Source organism: Mizuhopecten yessoensis, unplaced genomic scaffold (assembly GCF_002113885.1).
Source record: "Mizuhopecten yessoensis strain PY_sf001 unplaced genomic scaffold, ASM211388v2 scaffold716351, whole genome shotgun sequence".
NCBI classification, from domain to species: domain Eukaryota; kingdom Metazoa; phylum Mollusca; class Bivalvia; order Pectinida; family Pectinidae; genus Mizuhopecten; species Mizuhopecten yessoensis.
The window spans coordinates 552,590-579,923 of record NW_018480073.1 but is presented as its reverse complement, the minus strand read 5'-3'; the positions used below and the strand labels follow the sequence as shown (position 1 = coordinate 579,923).

Sequence of the window (27,334 nt, the reverse complement as noted above, 5' to 3'; positions counted from 1 at the left end):
ATGATCATCACCTCGTTAATGTACATGGCACTACACTCGATCTCTGGCGGATAAGCAACGCGCATCAGATCGACACACAGCGCGGTAAATAATGAATACTAGATCACAGGAACCTGATAATATTTGTTACAGCTATATTTGGACCTAAACGAAGGTGTTCAGAGTAATTTTACTTGGTTAAGAGGGTTTATATCGACTTTCGGTAGAAATGCCACCCCCAATGATTAGTGGCATTTTTACCGAAAGTCGATATGAACCCTTAAAACATGTAAAATTACTCTGAATACCTTCGTTTAGGTCCAAATATTGTTGTAACAAATTATCAGGTCCCTGTGTACTAGATGTATACATAGACCAAGCGGTCAATTCTGAAACGAACATTAACTAGCACGGTCGATCTTCATTGACAGATTGATTAGTCCGTCTACCTGTTGACCGACTCAGCTGTGTTTTCAACCAGAAGATTTGGATATTTTTTAAATCCCGATTCATGTCAGTTATTTGTTTAGAACTGATCTGCGGAAAATGTGATCGATTTTTCCCCTTTGTATGTATATTAGTGTGTTTATAAAATCGTGGTGGCTTACCAATATCCAAGTGCGGACCTGGAAATACAATGCATTCCGCATCCTGAACATGTATTTAAACTTGTACTGAAGACAATATCAAGCGTAAGGGATACTCTGATCATCAGCAAATCTATATCGACCGAATGCTTATTACTACTTTTTCCTAATATGTACTTGATGTTGATTGGTTAGAATTTTACCGTGGAGTTTTGAACACGCATGTGTCGAGCTTTATTGTCTTTGACAGAGATCAGAAGACAGAAAGAAATCGACACGTACACAAATCCGGATTGATCGATTTTGGGATTGATAACAGAAAGGAGGAGACAGGAGAAGATTTTGTGTCTGACCGTTGATATACGTCATTTGCATAATGGTAAGTACACGACAGTAGCATTTAACGATATAAAAAAATATGAACAGCTAGGTTTTTGTTTACGCAAGAAAATTACGTATAAACAGTCTGATTAAAATCATCTGTTACATGGCTTCGTTAACTTCGTACTACGCCTGAACGGAGCCATGTAACAGATGATTTTAATCAGATTGACGCATAAACAAACTGCATTTAAAAGCGAGATTGAAAATCTGAAAAGCAACATAGAAGTTGAAATTGTAACCGATGTATAAACCTTAACAGATAAGGAGAAGAACTAAGGATTAATTATTTAGAAAGTTATAAATATAGAATTCGCCATCACCACATATGCTATAAATGAGGGAAAACGTCAGAAACTCATTATTATACCCCATAAACGGTGTTCATGGGATGTACGTACTTGCATACGAAGACAAACAATCTGAAAATCATTATCTATCTTACCTAGCCATCGATTCGTTGATTCACAATATTCATTAATGAACGTGATGCTGACCAATATTCTCATTATACCTACATGTACGTATTCTATATACTGTGATAATATCATACAAAAATTAAAAATGGCGACACAAAAGTTCGAAATATAGACACGAAAATTGTATACGGAGACTTAAAGACTACAAAATGGAGGCGCAACGACTGCATAATGGCGACATAAGTAAATCAAATGGGGACCCTTTACAGGATTACAAAACTGCGACACATAGCTTAGAAACGGGGACACAAATATTACAAAACGACGACACAGGCTTTACAAAACAGACACAAAATTCCGTAACGGTTTAACAAAGAATACAAAACCTAGATACAAAAGTTACAAAACCTAGATACAAAAGTTACAAAATGGAGACACAAAAATTACAAAACGGAGATACAAATATTATAAATGGAGACACAAATATTACAAACGAAGAAACAAATGTTACAAACGGAGATACAAAAATTACAAAACGGAGATACAAAAGTTACAAACGGAGATAAAAAAAAGTTACAAACGGAGATACAAAAACTACAAAAAGGAGATACGGCGATACAAAACTTACAAAACGGAAATACAAAGACTACAAAACGGAGACACAAGATAACATAATCGAGACATACAACTTACAAAAAGGATATACAAAACGGTGACAAACAGTTTACAAAACGGGGACACAAAGATTACGTAAAGGAGACATCAATAGTCGTTGATAGGTATGGTCTTTTTTCAGGAAGTAATTTTTGGGGAAACGGAAGAAACAAGCAGTTTTTCACTGACTTTTATCACAAATTCATGAAAAATCATTAATTTTAATCTACCTTCGAAACAATTATACTATTGCTTTCCTGATTAATCATGAAGGACCGGTACAGTGCTGTGAGTTATCGATTCGTATTTTACACGCGATCAATGACAGATGTCCTACATTTTTACCTGTGGCGCCATCTAACACTTAAGCCGTATCCGGTCTTATATATCCGGAGTATTCCCGCAACTGTTTTGGTACTTTTTAGCAGCACAGACAGACAAATCTTGTTCTAATGCATGATAAAAAAAATGAGATACGAACAGACTTGTTGGGTGGTTTTTTTAAACAATAATGAGCTTTAGGCTAATTTATAGGGCAGACTTACTTTCAAATATTAAAGTTCTCATATTAGCAACAGGTTCAAATATTACAACCATTGTAATTGTTGTTTTTTCTGACATTTCGGTGACTGGTAGTATATGTTCTCTGTCACCTTCATCAAAAAATCGTCGCACTAATAATCGAAACGTCACATATAAACTTCTCACTGATTGTGCTCTATGAGCCTTTAAGAGCATTTATCTTGTTGCACATTTTCCGGTCAATATGTATTTTTCTCCGTTCATATTATGGGTTCAACTTAAGACTGAACTAACCATTATTTTTTCTAGCACTTGTAGTTATGATTCTCTCTTTTAATGACGGTCTTTCTTTTGAATAGTGAGATATGGACGTAAAACAGTGGAAACACGTTTCCGCACGCACAACACGGACCCAGCTGTATATATACTAACACTCAACACGTAAACGGCACCATATATCCGGACTTAAATGTACATAACTAATAACACACTCAAGACATACCTGGAACCTTATATCTTGACTTATATGTACATAACTAAAACTCAACACGTACCTGGAACCATATATCCGGACTCACTTGAACATAACAAACATGCACGTACATTGTGCTAACATCCGGACTAACATACACGTACGAACGTTCAACACGCAGCCGGCACTACATACATGCATACGGATTTACTTACAAGTACTAACTCTCAACACGTATCCGGCACAGTTTATCCGGACATTGAACTGTACATGTATTGTAGTCGTGAAACACGTAATGGTGTCTATTTTGCGGCTATGCTTCTGACAAGCTCCAATCTCCATGGCAAAGTCTAGTCGTGGTGTATTTTCTAAAGATTACCTTGTGATTATCGTTTGTAATTCCTATTGAACCATGCATCATTTTATCTTGACCTGGAGATGAAATTTGAATTAATGTGTGATGGTTTTATGATTATAAAAATATATGTCTAGCGATCGATTTTTTTCTTTGTTATATCGACATGAAGTTCTTATTACCGGCAAGCCTAACTGTAGTTAATTAATCTTAGGAAATTGATCTGATATATAACATAAGGTATTGTATTAAAAAAGAATAAAAGAAGAAAACGACTCTCATGACTGTGTATCAACTGCGATCAAGTTTTCTCCCATCAAACTATTCTCAGAGTTGTCTCCCGTTTTACTGTTCAGTAATAATTGAAGGGGTGATTGTTTTTCTCCCATTATTCCAATACTATGTTAAACCTTTTTCTGTCTTTACTTTTGATTTTTTATGATTATTTGCACATTGTCACGTCATATCTACCGTCATACCTGATTGTTCCCGTGACGTCATAGCATTGTTTCTTTGTACGTGCTATCTGTCATACCCCGGGGGAGGACTAATAGAGTATGACACAGAAATCTCCAACCCGAGTGATGGTAGTCTTGATTGTCTAACCCGAGGCTATGCCGAGGGTAAGACATTCGAGAATATCATCCCGACGGTTGGAGATTAATAGAATCTTCCCCTTCGAATTCCTTGAGGGTGTGACAGAGGGGTGATATTTTTTTTGTCTAACCCGAGGGTTGGAGATTTCTCTGTTACACCCTCAATGTATGGGATGATTATTTTTCTCCCATCCTATTATTTCAGTCACAGCTCCACCGACAGGAGTCTGCCATGTTTGTAAACAAAATCACATGTGGGTTATGCATATCGTCATTCACTTTTGATGACGTCACAATTACCGATGACGACGCATTTTAATGACGTCACAATTGAACACGTGCTAAACGGCACGAGGCTATCTCCCCCTCGGGGGTGACAAGCTGATCTTTCCCGGCTAAAACGGGAGACACTTGTGAAGGGTGGGAGAATGCCCTGTCACACCCTCAGTGTAGGGGATGATTGTTTTTCTCCCATGCTGTTTCACTCACAAATCCGCCGACAAGCGTTGGTTATATGAAATATAAGCGTTGATTGCATTTTTTTCCAGCAAATCCAGAGATTTGTTTTCATTAGCTGCTACTATTGGCGTGACGTCAATACATCCATCCTTAACGAGGCTTTCTCTCCAGGGGGTGATAAGCTGATATTTTCCGGCTTGAAAGAGAGACAAACCTGTAAAGGGAGGAAGTTATAGAAATCCCTGAACGCATACATTTTTGATTGGGATGTTCCCTGAACGCATACATCTTTAGAACAATAAGTGGAAACATCAAAGGGAGGGTAATTATAGTTTGTATCATATATGTACTATTTTTACCTGAGATATTTTACCTTTAGATCTACCTGTGATTTTACAGGTAAAAAGTTATGATTTTTAATTTACATAAGGTTCTAACGAATAATATCAGCATCAAAACTAAGATATTAATATCAAGTTCAATACTTTTATTCGATGAATTCTTACTTAATATCAATATATTATTTACAATTAAATTCAAATAGAACAGTGCTATACATAAATTTCATTTTTCTTTTATATCATGTTTAGGGAAAATGTTACTTCTAAATACTCTGATGTATTCAAATACATTTTAAAAGATATTAAGCAATGAAACTTAATCGGTACATTATAAAGTTGTTAGTTGCATAAAGGAGGTCACATATTCATAAGGGGAAAACTAGACTTCAATTACTAATATATAGAGCACAATGAAATATGAAAGAAGTTATTTACCTGAGGTACAATACTGTCATTTGCCTTATGTTGGTGCAAATGAAATAAAAATAAGAATAATGCTTTCTTTGATCATATTTGATTTTGGTCAAATCATAAAAATATAACATCTTCAAAACACCGAAAAGTGTCTCCTTATATTTTGAAGAAGAAACATAAGAATAAAGAACATGTTTGAATTAACAGTGAAATATTCCTGTATCTGTGATAAACATTTAGTCCCTAACCATTCCTTTATTATCTTATTTAGCTTCCAAAGTAAGGATTACATGTTATTTAACTCTGTATATTCATTTAAAACCCTAAGAAAAAAATATGTCACGAGGGAAAGTACATATATATGGCGAAGGCTGAAATGTGTTAGTTCTTGTTAAGCACATATGAACGAACTTTTTTTAAAGTTAAAAACTTAACAATTAATGTATAAAATGCCGAAAATAAAAGAAAAAGGATACTGAAAATACAATTTTTGCTTTACGGCTCAAATCTGTCACTAGTGTTCGATTTTGAGTAGCTCGGAAGATACATTTTACATGCTTTTTCTTTTGCATAACGACTGGGCTGTCAGATGTACATTCATACTGTGACGTTTTTACTTTTAATTTCTGGATCTGACGTGATGTAATTTATCGAGATATTGCAAAGGGTGGGGCAGATACAGCTCCCCTATAGGGTACCGTTCTCATAGCCACAAGTTTTATGAACATTCCTAAATTAAGGAAATTCCTTTACTTTAAATTATCCTATATATAAAAATGCATTACAAAATTTAAGAAAAATTTCTTTAACCAGATTTCTTTTCAACTTTCCAATAACGAAAGAAACAAGAAATTTCCTTACGATAAGGAAACGTTTATGAAACTGATGGCATAATACTTGTTGAGGACATTGCCAATTCTCACCTGAAGAGCGTGGTTTCTTCAAATGATTCTAATCCATACATACATATTTCCGTTTATAAACACAGTTTTCAAACTCCTCAATCATACCCTATGTGGTATAAGTGATATTGTTCCCTAGAGGTGACAGAGAAATCATACCCTAGAGGGTGACAGAGAAATCATATCCTTTGGAGTAACAGAGAAATCATACCCTAGAGGTGACAGAGAAATCATACTAAAGTGGTGACAGAGAAATCATACCATAGTGGTGACAGAAAAGTGATACACAAGATGGTGACAGAGAAGTCATACCCTAGAATGTGACAGAGAAGTCATAACCTAGAGGTACAGAGAAATCATACACAAGAGGGTGACAGAGAAGTCATACCATAGAGGGTGACAGAAAAATCATACCCTAGAGGTGACAGAGAAATCATACCCTAGAGAGTGACAGATAAGTCATACCCTAGAATGTGACAGAGAAGTCATACCCTAGAGGTGACAGAGAAGTCATACCCTAGAGGTGACAGAGAAGTCATACACAAGAGGGTGACAGAGAAGTCATACTATAGAGGGTGACAGAAAAATCATACCCTAGAGGTGACAGAGAAATCATACCCTAGAGGTGACAGAGAAGTCATACACAAAAGGGTGACAGAGAAGTCATACCCTAGAGGGTGACAGAGAAATCATACCCTAGAGGTGACAGAGAAGTCATACTCTAGAATGTGACAGAGAAATCATACCCTAGAGGTGACAGAGAAATCATGCCCTAGGGGTGACAGAGAAATCATGCCCTAGGAGTGACAGAGAAATCATACCCTAGAGCTGACAGACAAATCATATCCTAGAGGTGACAGAGAAAACATACCATAGGGGGTAACAGAATAATCATGCCCTAGGGGTGACAGAGAAATCATACCCTAGAGCTGACAGACAAATCATATCCTAGAGGTGACAGAGAAAACATACCATAGGGGGTAACAGAATAATCATGCCCTAGGGGTGACAGAGAAATCATACCCTAGAGGATGACAGAGAAATCATATCCTTTGGAGTTACAGAGAAATCATACCCTAGAGAGTGACAGAGAAATCATACCATAGGGGGTAACAGAAAAATCATGCCCTAGGAGTGACAGAGAAATTGTTCCCTAGAGGTGACAGAGAAATCATACCATAGGGGGTAACAGAAAAATCATGCTCTAGGAGTGACAGAGAAATTGTTCCCTAGAGGTGACAGAGAAATCATACCCTAGAGGTGACAGAGAAATCATACTAAAGTGGTGACAGAGAAATCATACCCTAGAGGTGACAGAAAAGTCATACACAAGAGGGTGACAGAGAAGTCATACCCTTGAGGGTGAAAGAGAAGTCATACCATAGAGGGTGACAGAGAAATCATACCCTAGAGGTGACAGAAAAGTCATACACAAGAGGGTGACAGAGAAGTCATACCCTAGAGGGTGACAGAGAAATCATACCCTAGAGGTGACAGAGAAATCATACCATAGGGGGTAACAGAAAAATCATGCTCTAGGAGTGACAGAGAAATTGTTCCCTAGAGGGGACAGAGAAATCATACCCTAGAGGTGACAGAGAAATCATACTAAAGTGGTGACAGAGAAATCATACCCTAGAGGTGACAGAAAAGTCATACACAAGAGGGTGACAGAGAAGTCATACCCTAGAGGGTGACAGAGAAATCATACCCTAGAGGTGACAGAGAAATCATACCATAGGGGGTAACAGAAAAATCATGCTCTAGGAGTGACAGAGAAATTGTTCCCTAGAGGGGACAGAGAAATCATACCCTAGAGGTGACAGAGAAATCATACTAAAGTGGTGACAGAGAAATCATACCCTAGAGGTGACAGAAAAGTCATACACAAGAGGGTGACAGAGAAGTCATACCCTAGAGGGTGACAGAGAAATCATACCCTAGAGGTGACAGAGAAATCATACCATAGGGGGTAACAGAAAAATCATGCTCTAGGAGTGACAGAGAAATTGTTCCCTAGAGGGGACAGAGAAATCATACCCTAGAGGTGACAGAGAAATCATACTAAAGTGGTGACAGAGAAATCATACCCTAGAGGTGACAGAAAAGTCATACACAAGAGGGTGACAGAGAAGTCATACCCTTGAGGGTGAAAGAGAAGTCATACCATAGAGGGTGACAGAGAAATCATACCCTAGAGGTGACAGAGAAGTCATACACAAAAGGGTTACAGAGAAGTCATACCCTAGAGGGTGACAGGGAGGTCATACCCTAGAGGTGACAGAGAAGTCATACACAAAAGGGTGACAGAGAAGTCATACCCTAGAGGGTGACAGAGAAATCATACCCTAGAGGTGACAGAGAAGTCATACCTTATAATGTGACAGAGAAATCATACCCTAGAGGTGACAGAGAAATCATAACCTAGGGGTGACAGAGAAATCTTACTCTAAATATTTCAATTTGTATTCATGCTGGACTCAATGAAACTGCCAAATCGAATTTGAATATGGATATTCCCATTTTAGAACGTATTTCTCAATGGGCTCGAGACTTACGTGGGGCAGTAGCCAGGTACTTTCCGTAGGTCGGTGTTTTTTCTCCGGGAACTCCGGCTTCCCTCTACCACCAAAACCTGGCACGTCCTTAAATTACCATAGCTGTTAATGGGACGTAAAACACAAACAACCAATTATATATGATAAACAGTTAATCACACAATGTTTTCACGGTTTGACGATCGAATGTGGATAAATAGATTTCGAATTTTCAATTATTGAGCGTGTTAATTGAAATATAAGGACTGAAACTTGCTTTGGCCACTATAAAGGGGTGATGAATTGACTTGGTCTTTAGACTGACCTAATGAACTGCGAAAGTAAGTGATCCTCATCTCCAAGTCTATATAACATATTAATACAGGACCCTCGTACAACTACCAAAAAGGGTAACCATGCAAAACTATAGTCTGGAAAATGAAATCTGAAATGAAATTACGCGACTTTCAAAAAATGTAACAGCAGTTTTCTGAGACTAAACATATAATGGTGCTTAACACAGAACGAACCTTGGACCTTAAATCGTTAAAATGATATAATACTAAAATCATAATTACAAGTCACTCTACCGTTACATTGAAAATCCAAATCGAAATTAAGGTGAGGTTACTGTACAAAGATTTCTCTATCGTGTGGCCTAAATTTGGAACAAGGATAATTTTAAGATGAACATTCGTTTTCCACGTGTTAACGCCATATTCCCTCTCTTATTGTGATTCTGTTCCAGTGCATATTGACATTGCTGAAATGCTAAACCATAAGTTGATTATCTATAATTAAGTTGCGATATCGTTGTATTTTAATTAAACACGAGATTGATCCTTCCTGTATATAGAAACGCAGTCGCCAAAAGGATAATGAGATTTGTGAAAATAGCATTCACCGATTTGATGTCCAATATGTTGTAAAAAAATCAATCTGCATTGATCTTATCAATTAAAAAAATGCGACATTACGTCTGTTGACCGGCTGACGGAGCATATCAATCGGGAACTATCGGCACTTTCCGCAAACGAGAACGCATTTCTCGTAATGTTCAAAGTGCATTGATCTTTTATCAATCTAAAAATTGCGATATTTTGTCTGTAGACCGGCTGACGGAGCGTATCAATCGGGAACTGTCGGCACTTTCCGTAAACGAGAAAGTATTTCTCGTAAATGTTCCAAGTGACTTATTAAATTATTAAGAACACAGACACGTGACCACCGCCGTCAGCGATGTCGAGGCTAATAAGATGAAATTCTAGCCCGGAGATGGCCCCTATAGTTCAAATTAAGATCCCCGTCACATTCATTGCTGTATTCATTTAGAGCCATTCTGTAACAAAATTGTCGTACTTAAAATCCCCTCTGAAGAATTGTTGTAATCAAATGCATCGAACTGATGAAAATGAAATGTAACGTAGTTTCTAGTATATTGCTCAGGAAAAAGTAATGGGGCAGCGATGGCCTAGTGGATAAGGCGTTTGTCATCCTGCAACCACCGGCCCTCCACCTCTGGTTCGCGGGATCGAGGCTTCCGTGGGGCAGTCGCCCTACCTTTTCACGTCTGATTGGGGAATCGAACCCCGGCCGCCTTGCTGAACGGTATGTGCGTTCTCTACTTCGCCATCCGACCACTCCGTTTTCAATACAAGAAGTTTGGTGAATGTTAATGCAACGGAAGAGAATTGATCTTATCAAAGGGGCTTAACTCTGTATAACATTGGACACACAACCGTATATAAGCATACAAACTCAGCCTATATATATTTCCAAAATGAGAAAATCCAATCTCAAGTTGTTTTGAAGTCGTTCTCAACTTTTGACTGGAGTATTCTCATACTGACAACCCGTTATAATCCATTTATTATACTACTGTTGGGTGGTATATTGTACATGTAGTGTACAGATGGTAACACAAGTTGTTGGGTTGGGTTCACGATTTTTGCAGAGATATGTGAATATGTTTACTAAAGTATGTGGAATTATTTGATTATCTGAAAAGAAAAAATGGTTGAAAGAGTCGTTTTTTTCATTGATAACGCTTTTGGAAAACCCTTTCCTCTATTTTTATCTTGCGGAATGACAGACAAATATAAAAGCCAACTGCCTACGTGGCTTGTTCGCAATAACAAATGATTTTCTTCTGTATTAAATAACAGAACAGTTGCTATGAACACAAAATGCAACAAAAAATGATCAGATTCAGAGGAAATATTATATATTCGAGGAACCTTAGAATTAGAAGTCCATTTTTTCTGGGAATATCAGCTATCCATCGAATCCTTTGACAGATCCTACTGTAACGCCTTCTTTAGTTACAGTTTGCTATGTATTCAGGTTCATAAACCATAACCAGCAAAATATGTATTTGTGACGTTTTGAATCGAGATGAGGGGGCTCATAGATTCTCGCACACCTATGACAAGGGCCGCTTTCGTTTATCGCGATCCAAACGGTTGATCCGGGGATCCGGTTGGATCAGAGTTGTTCGTTTATATGAAATAATGTCGGACCTAGTAATCTGATGGTGTTTTCAGACGAGCCACGATAAAGACTTGTAAGGCCTGTGTAATCATTTGCAGGTCCGCCAGGGTTTATACCAAAACAAATGTTACATTTAAAAACAGACAAACCGGTTGTTACGCATAAACGAGCAGACCCCATCTGTTGAACAAAATGTTTTGATAATCATTTCGTGTGTTTAGAAATACTTCATCTTGGCATACCATCCCTAAATAATCTATATGACTTCCTACCAGATGTCAAATCAGTCCTACAACCCCTCAGAAATACAAAGAGCTTTAGAAACGCCATCCACCATTCATGAGAACACACATTACATCTCCAGCACACACGCAGGCATACACACATAGGGAGATATTAGCCAGGTGGCATATGACTAGTAGTTAGCGCCTGATAAGCCAGCTCCTGCGATTTCCTCAAAAATGGTATTGATTAATGTATATGCTAGTTGTATTAATTGTATGTAAATATTATTGTAAAGCGCTGTAGAGTGGCTAATATTAACTTATTATTATGATGATGTTTCCGACACCGAAGCGTTGCTGTGTTTGTAATAATCTTTCATGTACATCGGAGGTGCTGTTTTTAGCTTGTTATAGTTCAGAAAAAATTGCTTGTATCTAGATCTGAATTGCTCGTATCTAATATGATTTCAGAATTTCGGACGAAGGCGAAAAGAAGATCAACCCAACCAGCAAGCAAGCTCACAAAAGGTAGATACATCAAATTGTAGTGATATCGGTGTTATCGTCATTGTGCCTGTTTTAGAATCACTATTATCATATAATCTCTACAACCAGATATATCTTCTATATATATCTTGACGGCATTTTCATCAATTGAATGAAACATTGATCATCTATTTTAAGTGTGCATTTTACAGTAATTAACTGTGTAGAGCACAGAACTAATGACGTAATGAACTGTTTAAATCGCATAACTGATGACGTAATTACCCGGTTAGAACGCAGAACTAATGACGTAATACACACTATGACGCAGGTAAGAGATACAGCAAGCCAAAAATGAATTAAACTGCATCATACTGCTAAGTTACTTTATAAAAGCTAATGTGTTATATACAACGTCCTATTAAACCCTACAAAAATCTGCAGAGATACATAATATGTCATTCTGACGTAGTCCTAGTTAATTAATTAAAAACCAATTAAAGAGTTGTCAGTGTAAGGCCGTATTAATCATTGTAGGAACAACAGTCCCCGGGTTCAAAGAAAATGAGAGAAGGTAAGTATACATTATCGTCCTCTCACTTTCTGTTAACCCTCATACCATCACTTATTGATCTCAGACTCACAATCTCACCACTCACACGCTTTCCCACACTCCAGTCCTCTCTTCCTCCCGTCCTCTTGTCCTCTCTTCCTCTCTTCCTCGTTCCCTCTCATTGTCGCTACCTCTCATCCTCGTTCATCCTCGCTCCCTCTCTTCCTTTAACTCGTCCCCCATCGTACCCTGGACGCCTGTGGTTCTTTAACTCTGATTCTCTGAAGTCTTTCGCAATTACACTCTCACTTCACGACTTCTTCTAAACCACAAATCCTTACACTCTTATTTAGTGATAATAATAATAATAATTCAAGGTTCTTATATACCGCTTTATCACAACCTAGTTCGTAGGTCGTCTCAAAGTGGTTCACAAATTATTATCCGTGGTTATAGGGCATTTGCAACCAGAAAATACCTTTCTCAACTCCCTGGGGAGCATACAGCCGGAGCTGCCATTTCGGCGCTCAAAGCTAGCATTTAACAGTTCTAGGCACTGCCCAACCACGTACTCATTTACAGCTGAGTAGAAAAGATACAACACAGTGCCGTGACGTGACTCGAAACCGCAACCCTCCGGTCACGAGCCCTGCGTCCTACCACTTTATTTTCACTAAATCCTTGACTACCACATGCCTACACGGCCACTCGAAGCCCTTCTCGCTCTCTCACATCCTTATATTCGCATACGTTGCACCGTCACACTTAAAGTCAGAACATTGTTTCTTCAGACTAGATTCTCTTCCATTCCACTCCTTTGTGTACATATATATGATAGCGATACACACCAATTAATTTCGGGTTTATATTCTTTCTCACTTGAAAAAGGTCGCAGGGGGTCGTGGGTTCGATCCCCGCTGGGAGCACACTACTCTGTTTCCAGTTACAAATGGTGTCCGTGCCCTCCCTGTTGTGACTGGGAGTTAGAACCTGGGTTGTTGTGGTGATAGAGGGCCAACACAGTTAAAAAAGTGGGAGTCAGTAGTGTGATAGCTTGTAAATATACATATGATAATAATACATATAATAATAATAATTCGAGGTTTTGATATGCCGCTTTATCACAATCTAGTTCGTAGGTCGTCCCAAAGTAGTTCATAAATTATTATCAATGGTTATAGGTGCTTTGCAACCCGCCAATATTTTTCTCAACTCCCTGGGGAACATACAGTCGGTGCTGCCATTTCGGCGCTCACAGCTAGCATTCAACAATTCTAGCTCTGCCCAACTAAGCACTCATTTACAGCTGAGTAGACTAGAACAAGCGGAGTGAAGTATCTTGCTCGAAGATACAACACAGTGACGTGCCGTTACTACTCGAACCCGCAACCCTTCAGTCATGAGCCCGGCGTCCTACCACTCGACTACCGTGCCTCCTATAATTACGGTCGCCTGCTAGTTAGGTGCTAGACGAAATTTCCCTTTAGCTCATGATTCAATTTGTAGAGCGGTAGGCCGAGAAGCTGGAGTCGTAGGTTCGATCCCCAGTGGAAGCACACTATTGTTTTTCCTGTTACAGTAGCATTCACGATCAGTATACCACTCCTATAAAAACGAGATCGTTTAAAATTATTTGAAAAAGATGCTTAAGAATATGCCTCTCGATTGATCAAGGTGTGATATTCAAGTTTAAGTAAAATGATTGACCCTGATAACGTAGATATTGCGTCCAGTTTTGTCTGCAGAAAATCGATCGACTCACGTGATCATTATATAAGCTCTTTGCAACATTGTCATTTAGACTATAAAGGAACCTCTGGCAGGAGTCTGGCAAGATGGCTCCCAGCTATGTAACGTTTTTCACGTGTAATCATCGAAATAAACCCGATGACATGTCTCCATTGCTGTTATGTTATAACGACATGCTTACAATTCAAGTCACCAGGGGGAAAAAATGGCTACTACAACAGAGGAAATACTCGCATGTGGAAATGTTTCGCTTTTGACTCTTTTAAACGATCACCATGTAGAAATTTTCGCATCGGCAGTGACGTTGAAACAGATTTCTTCTATACATCTGTGTGACATTATATATATTGAGTGAATGAATATCCGCTTTGTGGATTTATTCGCACTTAATGCTCAACATGGAATATGCGAACATTTAAACACCGCGAAAATGTCCGCGTTTACGGTATGTTGGCTAATCTGAAATTTATAATCAGTAACTTAAAATATATCCTGTCCTTCCGCAGAATGTGATTTGTCTTGATTTGAAGAAAATCGACTTAGTTTAAACATATTTATTGCCAAACGTAGACAATGGATTAGGCACAAGTTATAACAACTTATCAACGCCTTCTCCCAATATACATTTTAAATGACAATCCAATAATAAGTTATGCAAATTATCTAAAGATGTTTGTGTGAAGGTCCACGGAAAATTGTGAATTGCAAAAAAAGAAAAAAAATCTAAATTTAACGCTACATTCAAATTATTTAAATTTGAACCAGAGAATACGTCTTTCGTTTGTAAATAGGTGAAATTCCAAAAAGAAGTGTGTAAGACATTCTCACAAAGATGACCACAATTACAAGCTGCACGTTCGACAAGGTTAACTCTAGAGAGGTCATAATTAAGGGAACTGCACTAGTGAAAATCGACTAAAAGATGCAGTGCCTTATTTTGGTATAACATAACTGTATAACTTTACTTTATTGACAGAAAAGACGTGAAATATCGTCTGAAAGATGTAACATTATAATAAACCTTTCTAATCATTAGTACAATGAACCCGAATACAATTCTGGGTAATGTTAGTCTCGTTCAACCAGACGCTTGATCACTTGTAATTCTCTATTCGGCGTAGCTTGCGCAGGCAACAAGAGTCTGGTTGAACGAGACTAGGTACATGTCTGTATTTACCGGAAGTTGCCTTTATGTCATAAAATTCCGGATACAATAACCATTACATCCCGTTCTATGAGGTATATAGATAAAGGTCATCACCGTATTTCAGAAGGTTAGCTACATGTACCAGCCATTTAGAAGATTACATATTCACGTAGAATTAATGTTGTATGGGTTCGTGCTAATAAAATCGATCCGTAGACATTTTTCTATTGTGTACTATATTGCATGTAAGAACAATCGATGATGTAAGCCATTGTTATTATGTACAGTTGATCAACACAATGAGAAGCTAAGTGACCTTGATATTTAATGATGATTGTGAACATGAATATTACGTAAAAGGTAATGTCCGATTGATCGTCATAAGTCGGGGCTCCGCGAATGGGTTATAATTTTTAAGGAATGGGTAGTTCTGTACCGTTTCGTGTAATGTTTTAAAACGTGATAAATTTTAAACATGCGACGTCATAAATTGAAAATTAATCATCAAAAGAAAAAAAACCAGACATCGCATTACAAAAAAAACACAGGTTTAAGCAACCTTTCTGTTAATCATTTTTCAGACGCTTTCAGTCCAATTATACATGTAATGTACATTCTCTTTACCCAGTTCTATCCAAATAGGTTCTTGGTAAATGCACGGTATTTAGATATTCTACAATATTTTTGTTACGTTCGCAATGAAAGTATCAATTCTTACAAAATTACTTGGTAAGAGATGGTTTAAAAAGAGTCAATAATTATGTAGGTATAGAGGGATAGAGAAATTCTACTCTTGGTGTATAATTTGAGATCAGAACTTTGGCAAAGCCTCGGTTCTGATCCGAAATCTACACCATCGAGTAGGACTCTCCTATCCCACATACTTAATTCATTATTTCCTTTTGTTCATTAATCTCATATATTGCGAAGAATATAATGCGGAACAAGGAGTATTTGGAATGATCCCGAATCCTTATCGCGATATCTACCATACCGTTAATCCCTTATCGCGATACATATCATATCGTAAATCATTTACCGCGATACATATCGTATCGTAAATAATTTATCGCAATACATACCGTATCGTACATCCTTTATCATAAACGTATCGTACCTTCAATAATTTATCACGATACATACCGTATCGTAAATCATTTATCGCGATACATATCGCATCGTAAAATATGATCACGATACAATACTATATGGTTAATCCTTTATCACAATACAAATCATATCTTAAATCACTTATCACGATGTGTATCGTATTGTAAATAATTTATCACTATTCAAATAATATCGCGAAACCCTTCTCGCAACTAGTACTCATATACCATCGTGAAAGACATGTTACAATACGTATCGTATCGGGTTCTCAATGCCTCAATCTTAAGTGGGGAGGGCAATGGGTTCTGTATACAGCCTGGGACATACCAAATCTCTTAAAATGGTAATTGTTATTCCATGCGTAACGTTTAACCTTTAGGATAATGGCAACACCTGATTAAGTCGTTGTCAGTATTTTGTGACACGGTGGAATATTGTGCTGGGTGCGTTCGACATGGTAGTGAGGCAGAACTTCATCGCAAACAAAGCAAAACACCAATACATACACTCATGCGCGCATACAGAACATACATGGAGGCAGGTCCTTAAAATTACCTTAGCCATTAATAGGACATCATTAAACTACATAACAAAAGACCAAAACGTATTTGGATCTTCGTTTCATCTCGAATGCAAGTGTAGACTTGCTAATTTCCAGTCTATATAGGGTCCTTAATCCGAGCTTCCAACAGTTTCCGTTGTTAATGCGAGGCGAGCAAATATAATCATAATAAAATAGTCATTTTCACACTTAATGGGAAACACTTTTATATGTACCAAGCGCGTGTAACCTGAGCTTGTTTTGAACTGTAACATCACGTGGGGATGATAATGAATATTGAACAACCATGAATGAAGGTCACCTCCATTCAAATGACCGGATGTTACCTTGAAAGTGCGTCAAGTTGTCACATTCTGTTTATAAATTACTGATGTTTTCTCGATCGCGCGTGAGGAAACATTAAGGATGACTGTCCCAAACCACCGAAGAATTCCACTGAGGCTTTTCATATATACGATAACCTCCCATTAATTTCGTTTTGAACATAATAGTGGCGCAATTAAGCCATGACTCTTTCGCTGATCTGGTAGCTCATGTGTTTTAAAGCGAAGTTATAACAATTTGAGGTGGTATAGTTTTAATCCTGGGCCCGTATTCATGAAACCGTTCTCATGCCAAAACTCTGTAAATTCTGCGCTCAAGCCAAATTTCCTGTTCCGGTGCTTTATTTGTAAAAATCTCACATTTTGTCAACATTTTTTGAAGAATGTCGGAGAGACTTCAAGCTGCATTCTATCTTAAATGTTCACACTTGGCTATCTAACCGTGTCACCTGATTTAAGCGAGTTACCAGAAAGTTGGTTTGAGCACAGAATCCCTACTTGAGCATGATAACGGTTTCATGAATAAGGGCCCTGATATTGTCCCGCTATATTCTTACACTCATTTGGTCATATTCTGTTTATTCTACCTTAATTCATTTTTTCGTATAAAGTATGTTTTTTTCTTTTTATAAATGATTTATAAGAGATATTGTATTGCTATAGAAAACATTTTCGAAGCATAGTTACCCGTTTTATAACTGATGCAGGGATCTTTAACATTCAAACAAAGTTTGTTGTGTGCTCAATGTATATTATTAGTTACACGGATTTTTGGCAGGGTATACGGGATGGTATGACCCTAAAGGATTTCGTATTTCCTGAGGCCGATAGGCCGAAGGAAATACGAAATCCTGTAACGAATTTATAACCCTTTTAGTCTTTTATATTGGTTTTGTACCGTTTCACGTCAACTTTTCTGTGGTCAAGATAAAATGGCACAGTACCCCATTTAGTTTCGTTTTATCAAATTCCTCGAACTGTTCTTCCTGATTCTTTTCTTTTAAATACGTCCTCAGCATGTTTGCCGCTCGTCTGTTCGATTTTTGTGTGTTTTGTGGCACATAGTTAGCCCTTTTGGTGAGTATTTCCTCATCAGTATGCGAAGCGAAACGTTTTGCCATTTTGTAAACAGCGAAGCAGACGACGAATGTAAGTTGTCTCCCGTTGCCCGGCCTCAAGATACAAAGACACGTGACCCGTATACCCCTTGTAAAATCACGTGATTCCATCGTATTACTGCTGAGAATCACGTGACATGACCGTATACCCCCTGAGATTTTCGTATGCCCCCTGAGATTTCCGAATGCGGTTTGGTACACTGTAGTTTTTAACCAATCAGATTCCTAGATTTTTCTCAAAGTGGTAATAATACGTATTAGAGCTCCATAATTTTACAATATGTTAAAATATGAGTTCACGATACAAAAGGTTAAATAAGTTTGCATCGATTTAATTTTGATTGTATTTTGAGAAATTGAACATAATTTTAGTCACCGTCGTAAAGTAATCGATTTTCTTTTGGTTTGACCATTCAGATTAAAATTAACAAGCCGAAATAAAGTTAACAAAACCAATCGTTGACAGGTGTGTATTCAATGTATAATGATTTAGTACAAAGTGAAGAATCTTACGTGTTACCGTAAAGATCACGTACTGAATCTTTCCCTGAGCGAATTACGAACCAATAAATAAAACACAGGTGACCGTGACTGTCTCTGCAAATACAAGGAGAACCCAATTAACGTAACTGGTTACACCCCCTCTTTTGTATTGTATTGAGTTTATGATTTGTAGCCGATGGTTTATTGTATGTGTTGCACTGTAAATATCGCACTATGGAACCTAAAGAGTCAAGGTAATAAAGAATGTAAGCCTCGCCGATTGCTAGAGTATCTTGGCAATGGCGTCTGTTCCATTTACTCTCAAAACCCCTTGAAGAAAAACTTAACTGATTAAGACGCGGATTCGTCAATTTTCCAAACATGCAAAACGAGTATTATACATGATGTCCCCATCCTCGATATCCAGGGGTTACGCTTGCACCCCTGGAATATGTCATAGCAAAATTCTAGGCTCAGTGTGCGCCACATTGACTAGTTCCATATACATCAAAAGAATCTCGCGGTAACGTAACGGTTAAGGTTGACAGGCTTTGAAGTCGGGCGTCTCTCCTTTGTAAACTTCAAAGGACAGGTATCAGCCGAGCGATTGGTCAGGGTTATTTTACCTGAGACTAATCAAACAGCTTTATATCTTCGTGCCTTCATTGTTGCTATGACATATTCCAGGGGTGCAGACATCCTCGATATTCAGGGGTTACGCTTACTTTCGCTCTCTGCACCCCCTGGAATATGTATATAACCCCTGGATATCGAGGATGGTATGTCCTCGGGGCTACGTAGCCGACGGTTTAATCAATGTCACTTAAATGCTTTGCAAACACTCGAATGATAAGCATGCTTTCGACTCAGATCTGTGGCCCGAGGGCTGATATGGTTTGACGAATACAGCGGAGTTGGATAATCATAACAGATAAAATTTAAATTTTACGAGGGTTTAAACCCGAGATTTGTCAGAAAAATGTATGTTTAGTTATCATCGGTCATTTCCATACCATATTCCGTATCAATCCGAAACCTCCTTTCCAGCCTGAGGGGTCGGAGTTCCGAGGGCTGATATGTGTTGAAGGTTGATTCGGGGTAGGGTATGGCCATTGTCATATTTGAACCTTTTTATCAAATAATACGCATCGTAAATAATTAAGTACAACATCAAAATATAAACCAATACCACAAATTGGGTGTAACTGAGGTGTGTAAATTTGTTTAATCTGAAGTATAATACGGATTTGTCGTGTGCCGGGCAGATACGACGCGTGCCGGGATATGGCATATGTAGAGCTGGCAGCATTACACGTACCAAACAACCCACATCAGGGACAAGATGTATGCGATATCTTATAGCAGAGGATCCAAATATCACTTGGATTTCACGAAAAAGATAACTTTGCAATTTAGAATGTCAGTCGAGAATTCATACGTCATACAGAACGCGCCCAAGCATGAAACAATTTACGAATTCAAGGTTTTTGGGATTAGTCTTTTAAAGAAGAATTTCTAAACTACACACAAAGAAATATTGAGCAGAATAATCTGTTCTGGTTTTAATGGATCGTATTACACAACTCTGTTACAAGTTCTGTAAACAGCATGAGCGGTAAATACTTTCGATCGCTCTCCGATACTCATTTCTTGTCTCGCTTAAATGCGGAAATTAACTTTCGATTGATCGGCAATATCTTCCCATCAGCAGATGTTTAGCAATTTCCTTATTACTCGTTAAAGGCATATTTTTAATTACGAAAAGCAATTATCATGTAAAAAATTACGTAAACCCGCTATCGCTTAGCTGGTGGTCGTAATGGCATTACCATGTCATTACGCTTCATGATTCTATATAAAACTGACTCGTTTAGGCAAACAAATAACTATCGGTCGTTCATCTCTCGTTAACTATTACACAAGACAGTGTCGTTTGTTCCTACGTAATACGGCCGTCACAATATAGACGTTGGACACAATGTGCTCGCACCTGGATAAAATCTCGAGTCCAGCTGCCATGGCCTTTCGATTTTATCGAAAAAAATGTCCTCATGCAAGAGGGCTCTCATTCATTCATTCTCTCATTCAGTCATTTACTTATTCATTCATTCATTTCTTTTCATTCCACTTTTTCTTTTACATTCAATCAATGTTTCCATTCATTTTATCATTGTTTACATCTATTCAATTGTTGTTTACAATCATTAAATTGTTGTTTACATTCATTTGATTATTGATCTTTAACTATCATCTATATACTACTTTATACCACCTATCGGTACACTGATATATGAGAACACTCAAGAAGAAGTTGAGAACGACTTGAGAACCGATTTTCCCATTTCCCGGCATTTGTGAACGGATTTTCTCATAAAAGAACGTCTGCTCACGCCAGGTGACGTTCTTAACCGGAAGTAGTATCCAGGAAAAATGTTCGTCATAAACAAATCAATATAAAGTTACGAAAAATATTGTGAATTTTAAGCGTAAATGTGCATTTGGAAAAGCCTATGACGATGAGATTGTTTTAAACGTATTTCTTTCTGCTTGGTTCTATGGTTCATTGTATTCCTCCGCGCAAATCCTCCATTTGTTTACGTTTGTCATGGACCGAGGATTTACGATCGATAACTATTGAGCTTAGAAGTCATTTGGAAGATACGATGTTTAGTTGAACTTTTTAAATCGAGAGATTTATAAGGTTACGTATCAGATAAAGATGATAAACAGTTTATCACATAGTATTTTCAGTGTTTGTCGTTCGAACAATGTTCTCATTGTAAATACGAGGATAAAATCGAGAGGTCACTGCTTGTTCTTACGACAACCCCAGAAAACACAGTGTGATAATCTGTAATCATTAACTTATTGAAATTATGCCGAAAATGAATTGACACTCATTTTTTTCTATATTTTTTCAATATTCAATTTAAAAAAAAACGTTTGTGTTCTCTACAAAAATTGTTAGAAACATGGTTCATTCCTGTTAAATTTGAATACATCTTTACATACAATTAAAACCTTACCTTATTCCAAGTAGCGAACTCGATACTTGTTATTTCTATACTTTTGGTCCATTCATTACCCGTTTCACAATAGCAATCATTGTCGACCTCTATTTTCCTAACACTTACCCCGTTCTCAGATAAACGCAATCATATTGCATTTTGTTATATCATTACTTTCGCCTCATCTTTACCTCATTCCCAGTAGTAAGCATGTTGCGTTGACTTATCCTTACCCCTTTCACAGAAGTAACCATGGCCAGCCTTTATTTGTCTTATATATATACTTACACCGCTTCCAGATGCTATCTTGTTGCATGTGGTTTTATCTTTACTTCGGGTTTATCTTTACTGCATTCTCAAAATACATGTACGTTTGCCTATTCCGTTTGCCTTTACATTTGATTGTATCTATACATTAATCCTATACTTCATACTATCAAAATTCATTCATTGCGTCTTTGCATTTGTCGTACCTTGATCGATTCCTAGTAGCAATCATGTTCGCACATTTCAGCATATGGTTACCCAATTCCCAGTAGATTGCGTTCATACCGTCATTAACATTCAAAGGTGCCGTTCAATCCTTATATTTACATTCAAAACGTTTACTTATTATTGACCTTCATACAATATTACCTTATACTTCCGATATTGAAGTGTTTATGCCGTCAGCGCATGCGAGATTTCTGGAACAGCCTAACGTCATCAACATGTTTGCTTTTAGCGGTTGTCTCATTTTATTCGAAGCGGGAGAAGTTCAAAATGACGCTGATCCAATTGCATTTATAGCCCTATGAACGCAATTTATTATGATAATGCTTATAGAGGACATTTGCAGTGAAAATGTTAATATATAGGTTTATGAGATATTAGTGTACTGTGTACCTCGTCAACAAGAAAAAATAATGTGCACACTGACAATAAAATGCAACATATTTCAGTAAGAGTAGACAACAAGCAGATCTTAAACGTTTTAATTTTGTAATTGCTTTATTTTGCTATCTCTTTGTTAATGCAGCAATTTTCATTTTCTTTTCAGAAATCAAAAGAACATTTGAACTGTTTGATAAAGACAAAAATGGTAAAATAACGGAATCAGAACTGACTGACGTCATGCGAGCTTTGGGTCAAAATCCTACCACACAACACGTCAGGTCAATTATAGCAGAAGTGGATAAAGACAGTGAGTTGGTATTCCGTCTTTTCGTATTGCAGAGTTATCTTCTCTTGTGAGCAGGTATTGATTGTTACGTCATTTGTTTGTGAGAGTAACGTCATCACTTTTTGAGAAAACGACGTAATTTTCTCACACAAACGTATGACGTAACAGTCATTAAATAAACAGGTAAAGAAATCTGTAACACAGTTCAATAGATACCAAATTATCCATGAATGTGACCATTGTTTGGCCCCCTAAAGCGTACCACTGCCAAAAACTGTCACTAAGTATTGAAAACTTGGGTTTTATTCCCGGCATCATTATGGCTTTGAGAAGTTATTTCTGAAAAGAAATAAATACCTTGCGGAATTCTTGTAAACTTATTAGGGTGAAACAAATCACAGGTATTCTGAGTGTACAATTGAAACGGGCACAGACAAGGACAAAATTAAGGGGAGATCACTCTACATGAAATAAAAAAAAACCGGCAACCCTTCAATATTTTCCCCGAGATAATTAAGGGTTATGCAACAATATCACCTCGTTTTTCTGTCATGCCTTATATGAGCCACCTCGCTTATCGCCAAGGGATTTTCCATGTCCTTTTTTTCTTGTAATCTCAACATTCCCTATTTATGTCTCCCTTGATATAACGCCGAAACTCAATTTAACGCCAAAATTTAACTTGACAAATAGTGACAGCATAACACGGTTTTATTGTATATTACATCATAAATGATTTAAAGTAAATATAGTATTCTTTTCATCATAAAGCAAGTGACATTTTAATTGTTTAATCGATCTATATTTATCAAATTACATATTTATCAAATTATATATTTATCAAATTTTAAGACGATGGAGAAATAGATTTTGAGGAGTTCGTGTCCATGATGTCGAAAAAATGGCGGGACCTAGAAAAGGAAGAAGACGAAATCAAGAAAGCTTTCAAGGTAACAGTAATAGAGTTAGAGTTGAGGAGATATGCTACATGTATTTTACACAATTTATCGGTGATATGTGTTAGAGTTTATGCTACACGTATATGCCATTTAACATATTTTACATTTGATTTGCGCCAGAGTTATGTCCCTTGTTATTTTTATGACCATCTACTTTGATTTATACAAATATTCTCTTGTATCTTTCAAACGTGTCATCAGTAAATAATCCATCTCCAAATTATCTCCCTTATATGAGAATTATCAGTTTGAGGTGAAACTGTTGAGCTCTTTCCTAAATGGAGATACATTCCGCTGTCTAGTAATAATACATCCATAAGTAGAATTCGGGGGCCGCGATGGCCAAGTGGTTAAGGCGTCTGACATTCTGCTACCACTAGTGGTTCGCGGGTTCGAGACCTACGTGGGGCAGTCGCTAGGTACTGGCTGTAGGTCGTTGGTTTTTCTCAGGGAACTCTGGCTTTCCTCCGCCACAAACACCTTAAATGGCCATAGCTGTTAGTAGGTCGTAAAACACACACAAATCAAACAAACAACGTAGAAATCGAATGTTAGCAAAGGCGACGAAATATGAAGTGTTACTTTGATCTAATAATTGATTTTGTTGCTTCAAGGTTTTTGACAGAAACGGGGATGGGATGATAGAAATGCGAGAACTAAAGGCTGTTTTAACTGGCCTGGGAGAACGAATGACAGAGGAGGAATTTCAGGATCTGATGCGCGAGGCAGATTTAGACGGAAATGGCGTCATCACGTACGAAGGTATATATCCGTTTGAAAGACATATTTTATGTCATTATCATTTCCATTCCAATATTCAATATCATTGGGTTAAGTATCAATATCCAACATTAGTGAACGGAGCTCTTACTTTTTACCACTTATGTTTCATATTTTTTAATTGTTGTGTATGGAATTAAATTTTAGTAATAAAATTGAATTGAATCGAAGGGAGCTAACTCTTATTGAGTTTAAGGATTCTTGTACCTCTGCCAAAACTGTATTTATTAATAGGAAACAATTTTTCTGACATGACAATGGCTTTGATAAAAAAAAAAAAAAAAATTCAAGAAACCAATGTCTTGCGGAGCAATTACAAAAAAAATAGCAATAATTAAGATGAAAAAAAAAAAATAGAAATGTTATCGAGATTTTAAAAAAGCAAGGGCGTCCGACCGGGATTCGAACACTTGGCCTCCGATCACTATACAACCAACCACAGTTAATTGAAATTAAAAAAAAAACCAATCCAAACCTACTCTTGAAAAGGGAGAAAGTACCGTAACGTAACCATAGGCTAGTGAAGATGACATATTCCATGCAGGAAAGTTAAAGAAATACACGAGAAGCAAATGCTTGCTGAAGTGAAATAAAATTAAATGCTCTAGAATTGATGATATGTGTTACACCTTTCTAGAACTTTTCACAATTTCTTCAGTTTTCAATCCATACGCTTACTTTTAGAATCTTAATTGTTGATTTTAATTTCATGTCAGTTTGCATTACTTTCTCTTTTTTTCAGAATTTTCTTCAGTTTTAGCCAACAAGTTCATTTGATACCTGGAGTCATTCCGCGTTTGATACGGTTTGATAACATCCCAAATTGAGGCCATGGTCTGTTGACCACACGTCCAACACAATCCAAATGGATCTTGGGACCAGCAGTCAGCCATTCCATTCCGAGAACCTCCAACCATTCCCCCAACAGAGGAGGACTTGTACGGAACGAAGAACTGTTCCTTCCGTGTACATTATGTTGCTGTGTTATGTTGCTGTTTTCCTTTTTATTGTTTGGCTAAATTTCCTCTAGAAAGTTGACTTATATAAAATAAAAACCATGACCATAGTTGTGTTCCCAAAACAGAGGAGGACTTGTATTCAACGAAGAACCGTTCCTTTGTTCCTTTCCTGTATATTATGTTGCTGGTTTCCTTGTATTGTTTTGCTTAATTTCCTGAAGTTGACTTTTATAAAAACAAAATCCAGGACCATATATGCATATCTAAGTTATGTGCGCGATCTAACCAGATTACTATCATTTTAAAATGTTTTCCATGTATATGTCTATTTGTAGGAATCTTAATTTAAAGTACTGCAAATGATTTTTGTCTTTTTTCGCGGGCTTCTAATTTTCGCGAATCAAATAGTAAAATGATCCATCTTTACATGTTAACCATAAGTGATGGCTACTAGACACGAAATCCGCAAAAATGAATCCCGTGAAGTTGAATATGACGAAAATTAGTGTCCGCGAAAATGGGATTTTATAGAACTTTGTTGACAAACTTTGTGCGGAACATACAGCAAAAGAAACACGAACATAAAGATCTTATTAATTTTTTTCTGGTGTTTAAGATTTGTAGATGGATAGCTAACCATATACAACTATTGTATTTTGCAGTGCTTATTCCAAAAAATAACTTCCTGGTTTAAAGGGCCTAGCGAGTGACCCAAAGTTTATAATACTTAACTTTAGTAAATGTAACATAGAAACTGCAAAATTCATAAAAAAATGTATTTGAATATTCTTACCCAAACCCTTGATTGTTAAAAATCAATAAAATATCTGTTTGAATGAAAATTATTCAACTCTAGTCTTCATTTTTTTTTATACAAAGTGCCGGCACGTTCGTCTGAGAAATATAAGACATAACTACACACAAAAGTTTTCATAAACCATGTCACAATTATGACGTCAAATAAACGATGTTTCAATGACAGCTAAGGCGGAAAACAGAAAAAAAAATGTTATTAGGTAAAAATTGTGAAGGGCGCACACATCTAAACGTGCTTACGTTCCTTTTGAGAGAGAGAAAAAACCACGGAGGAAATAATGATGACCGCACTATTTAGGAATTAAATTACAGACAAACAACAACAACAACAACAACAACAAGAGATTACCAAAGAGATACAACGGGGTTTTCAGTACGACAGCCGAGTGTAAAACATCTGTGTGCAGTAAAAATATAAATATACACGTCTGAAACATTTTATTTTGAAATGGATGTAGACAGACAATATATATCATTTGTAATAATGATAATAATTCGAGATTCTTATATACCGCTTTATCAAAACTTCGTAGGTCGTCTCTAAGCGGTTCACAATATATTATCCGTGGTTAAACGGCCTTTAAAACCAGCCAATATCTTTATCAACTCCCTGAGGAGCTTACAGCCGGTGCTGTCATTTAGGCGCTCACAACTAGCAGTCTACAAGTCCAGCACTGACCAACCACTTACTCATTTACAGCTGAGTAGACTGGAACAAGCGGAGTAAAGTATCTTGCTCACAGTGCCGTGACCCGAACCCGCAACTCTTCGGTCACGAGCCGGTTGT

General features: G+C 37.2%; 1 protein-coding gene across 3 annotated transcripts; it reads left to right on the top strand.

Moving 5' to 3' along the window:
- Window positions 1-26,572, top strand: LOC110443533 (neo-calmodulin-like). Of its 3 annotated transcripts, none has more exons than XM_021487796.1 (8): window positions 1-84; window positions 817-945; window positions 11,804-11,860; window positions 12,356-12,392; window positions 22,911-23,054; window positions 23,886-23,983; window positions 24,607-24,754; window positions 25,515-26,572. In XM_021487796.1, exons 2-8 carry the CDS (start codon window positions 943-945, stop codon window positions 25,547-25,549), a joined length of 522 nt encoding a protein of 173 aa, XP_021343471.1. In that variant the 5' UTR covers window positions 1-84; window positions 817-942; the 3' UTR covers window positions 25,550-26,572. The 3 variants fall into 3 exon arrangements, with proteins under 3 accessions (XP_021343471.1, XP_021343473.1, XP_021343472.1); XM_021487798.1 differs by lacking the exon at window positions 1-84 and adding an exon at window positions 411-671; XM_021487797.1 differs by lacking the exon at window positions 1-84 and having other exon boundaries at window positions 681-945.
- Window positions 26,573-27,334: the final 762 nt, after the last annotated feature.

Coding starts and splice junctions, on each gene's coding strand:
- LOC110443533 (XM_021487796.1), top strand. Junction 12,393..22,910: donor TTCAAAGAAAATGAGAGAAG/GTAAGTATACAT, acceptor TTTTCTTTTCAG/AAATCAAAAGAACATTTGAA. Junction 23,055..23,885: donor AGCAGAAGTGGATAAAGACA/GTGAGTTGGTAT, acceptor TCAAATTTTAAG/ACGATGGAGAAATAGATTTT.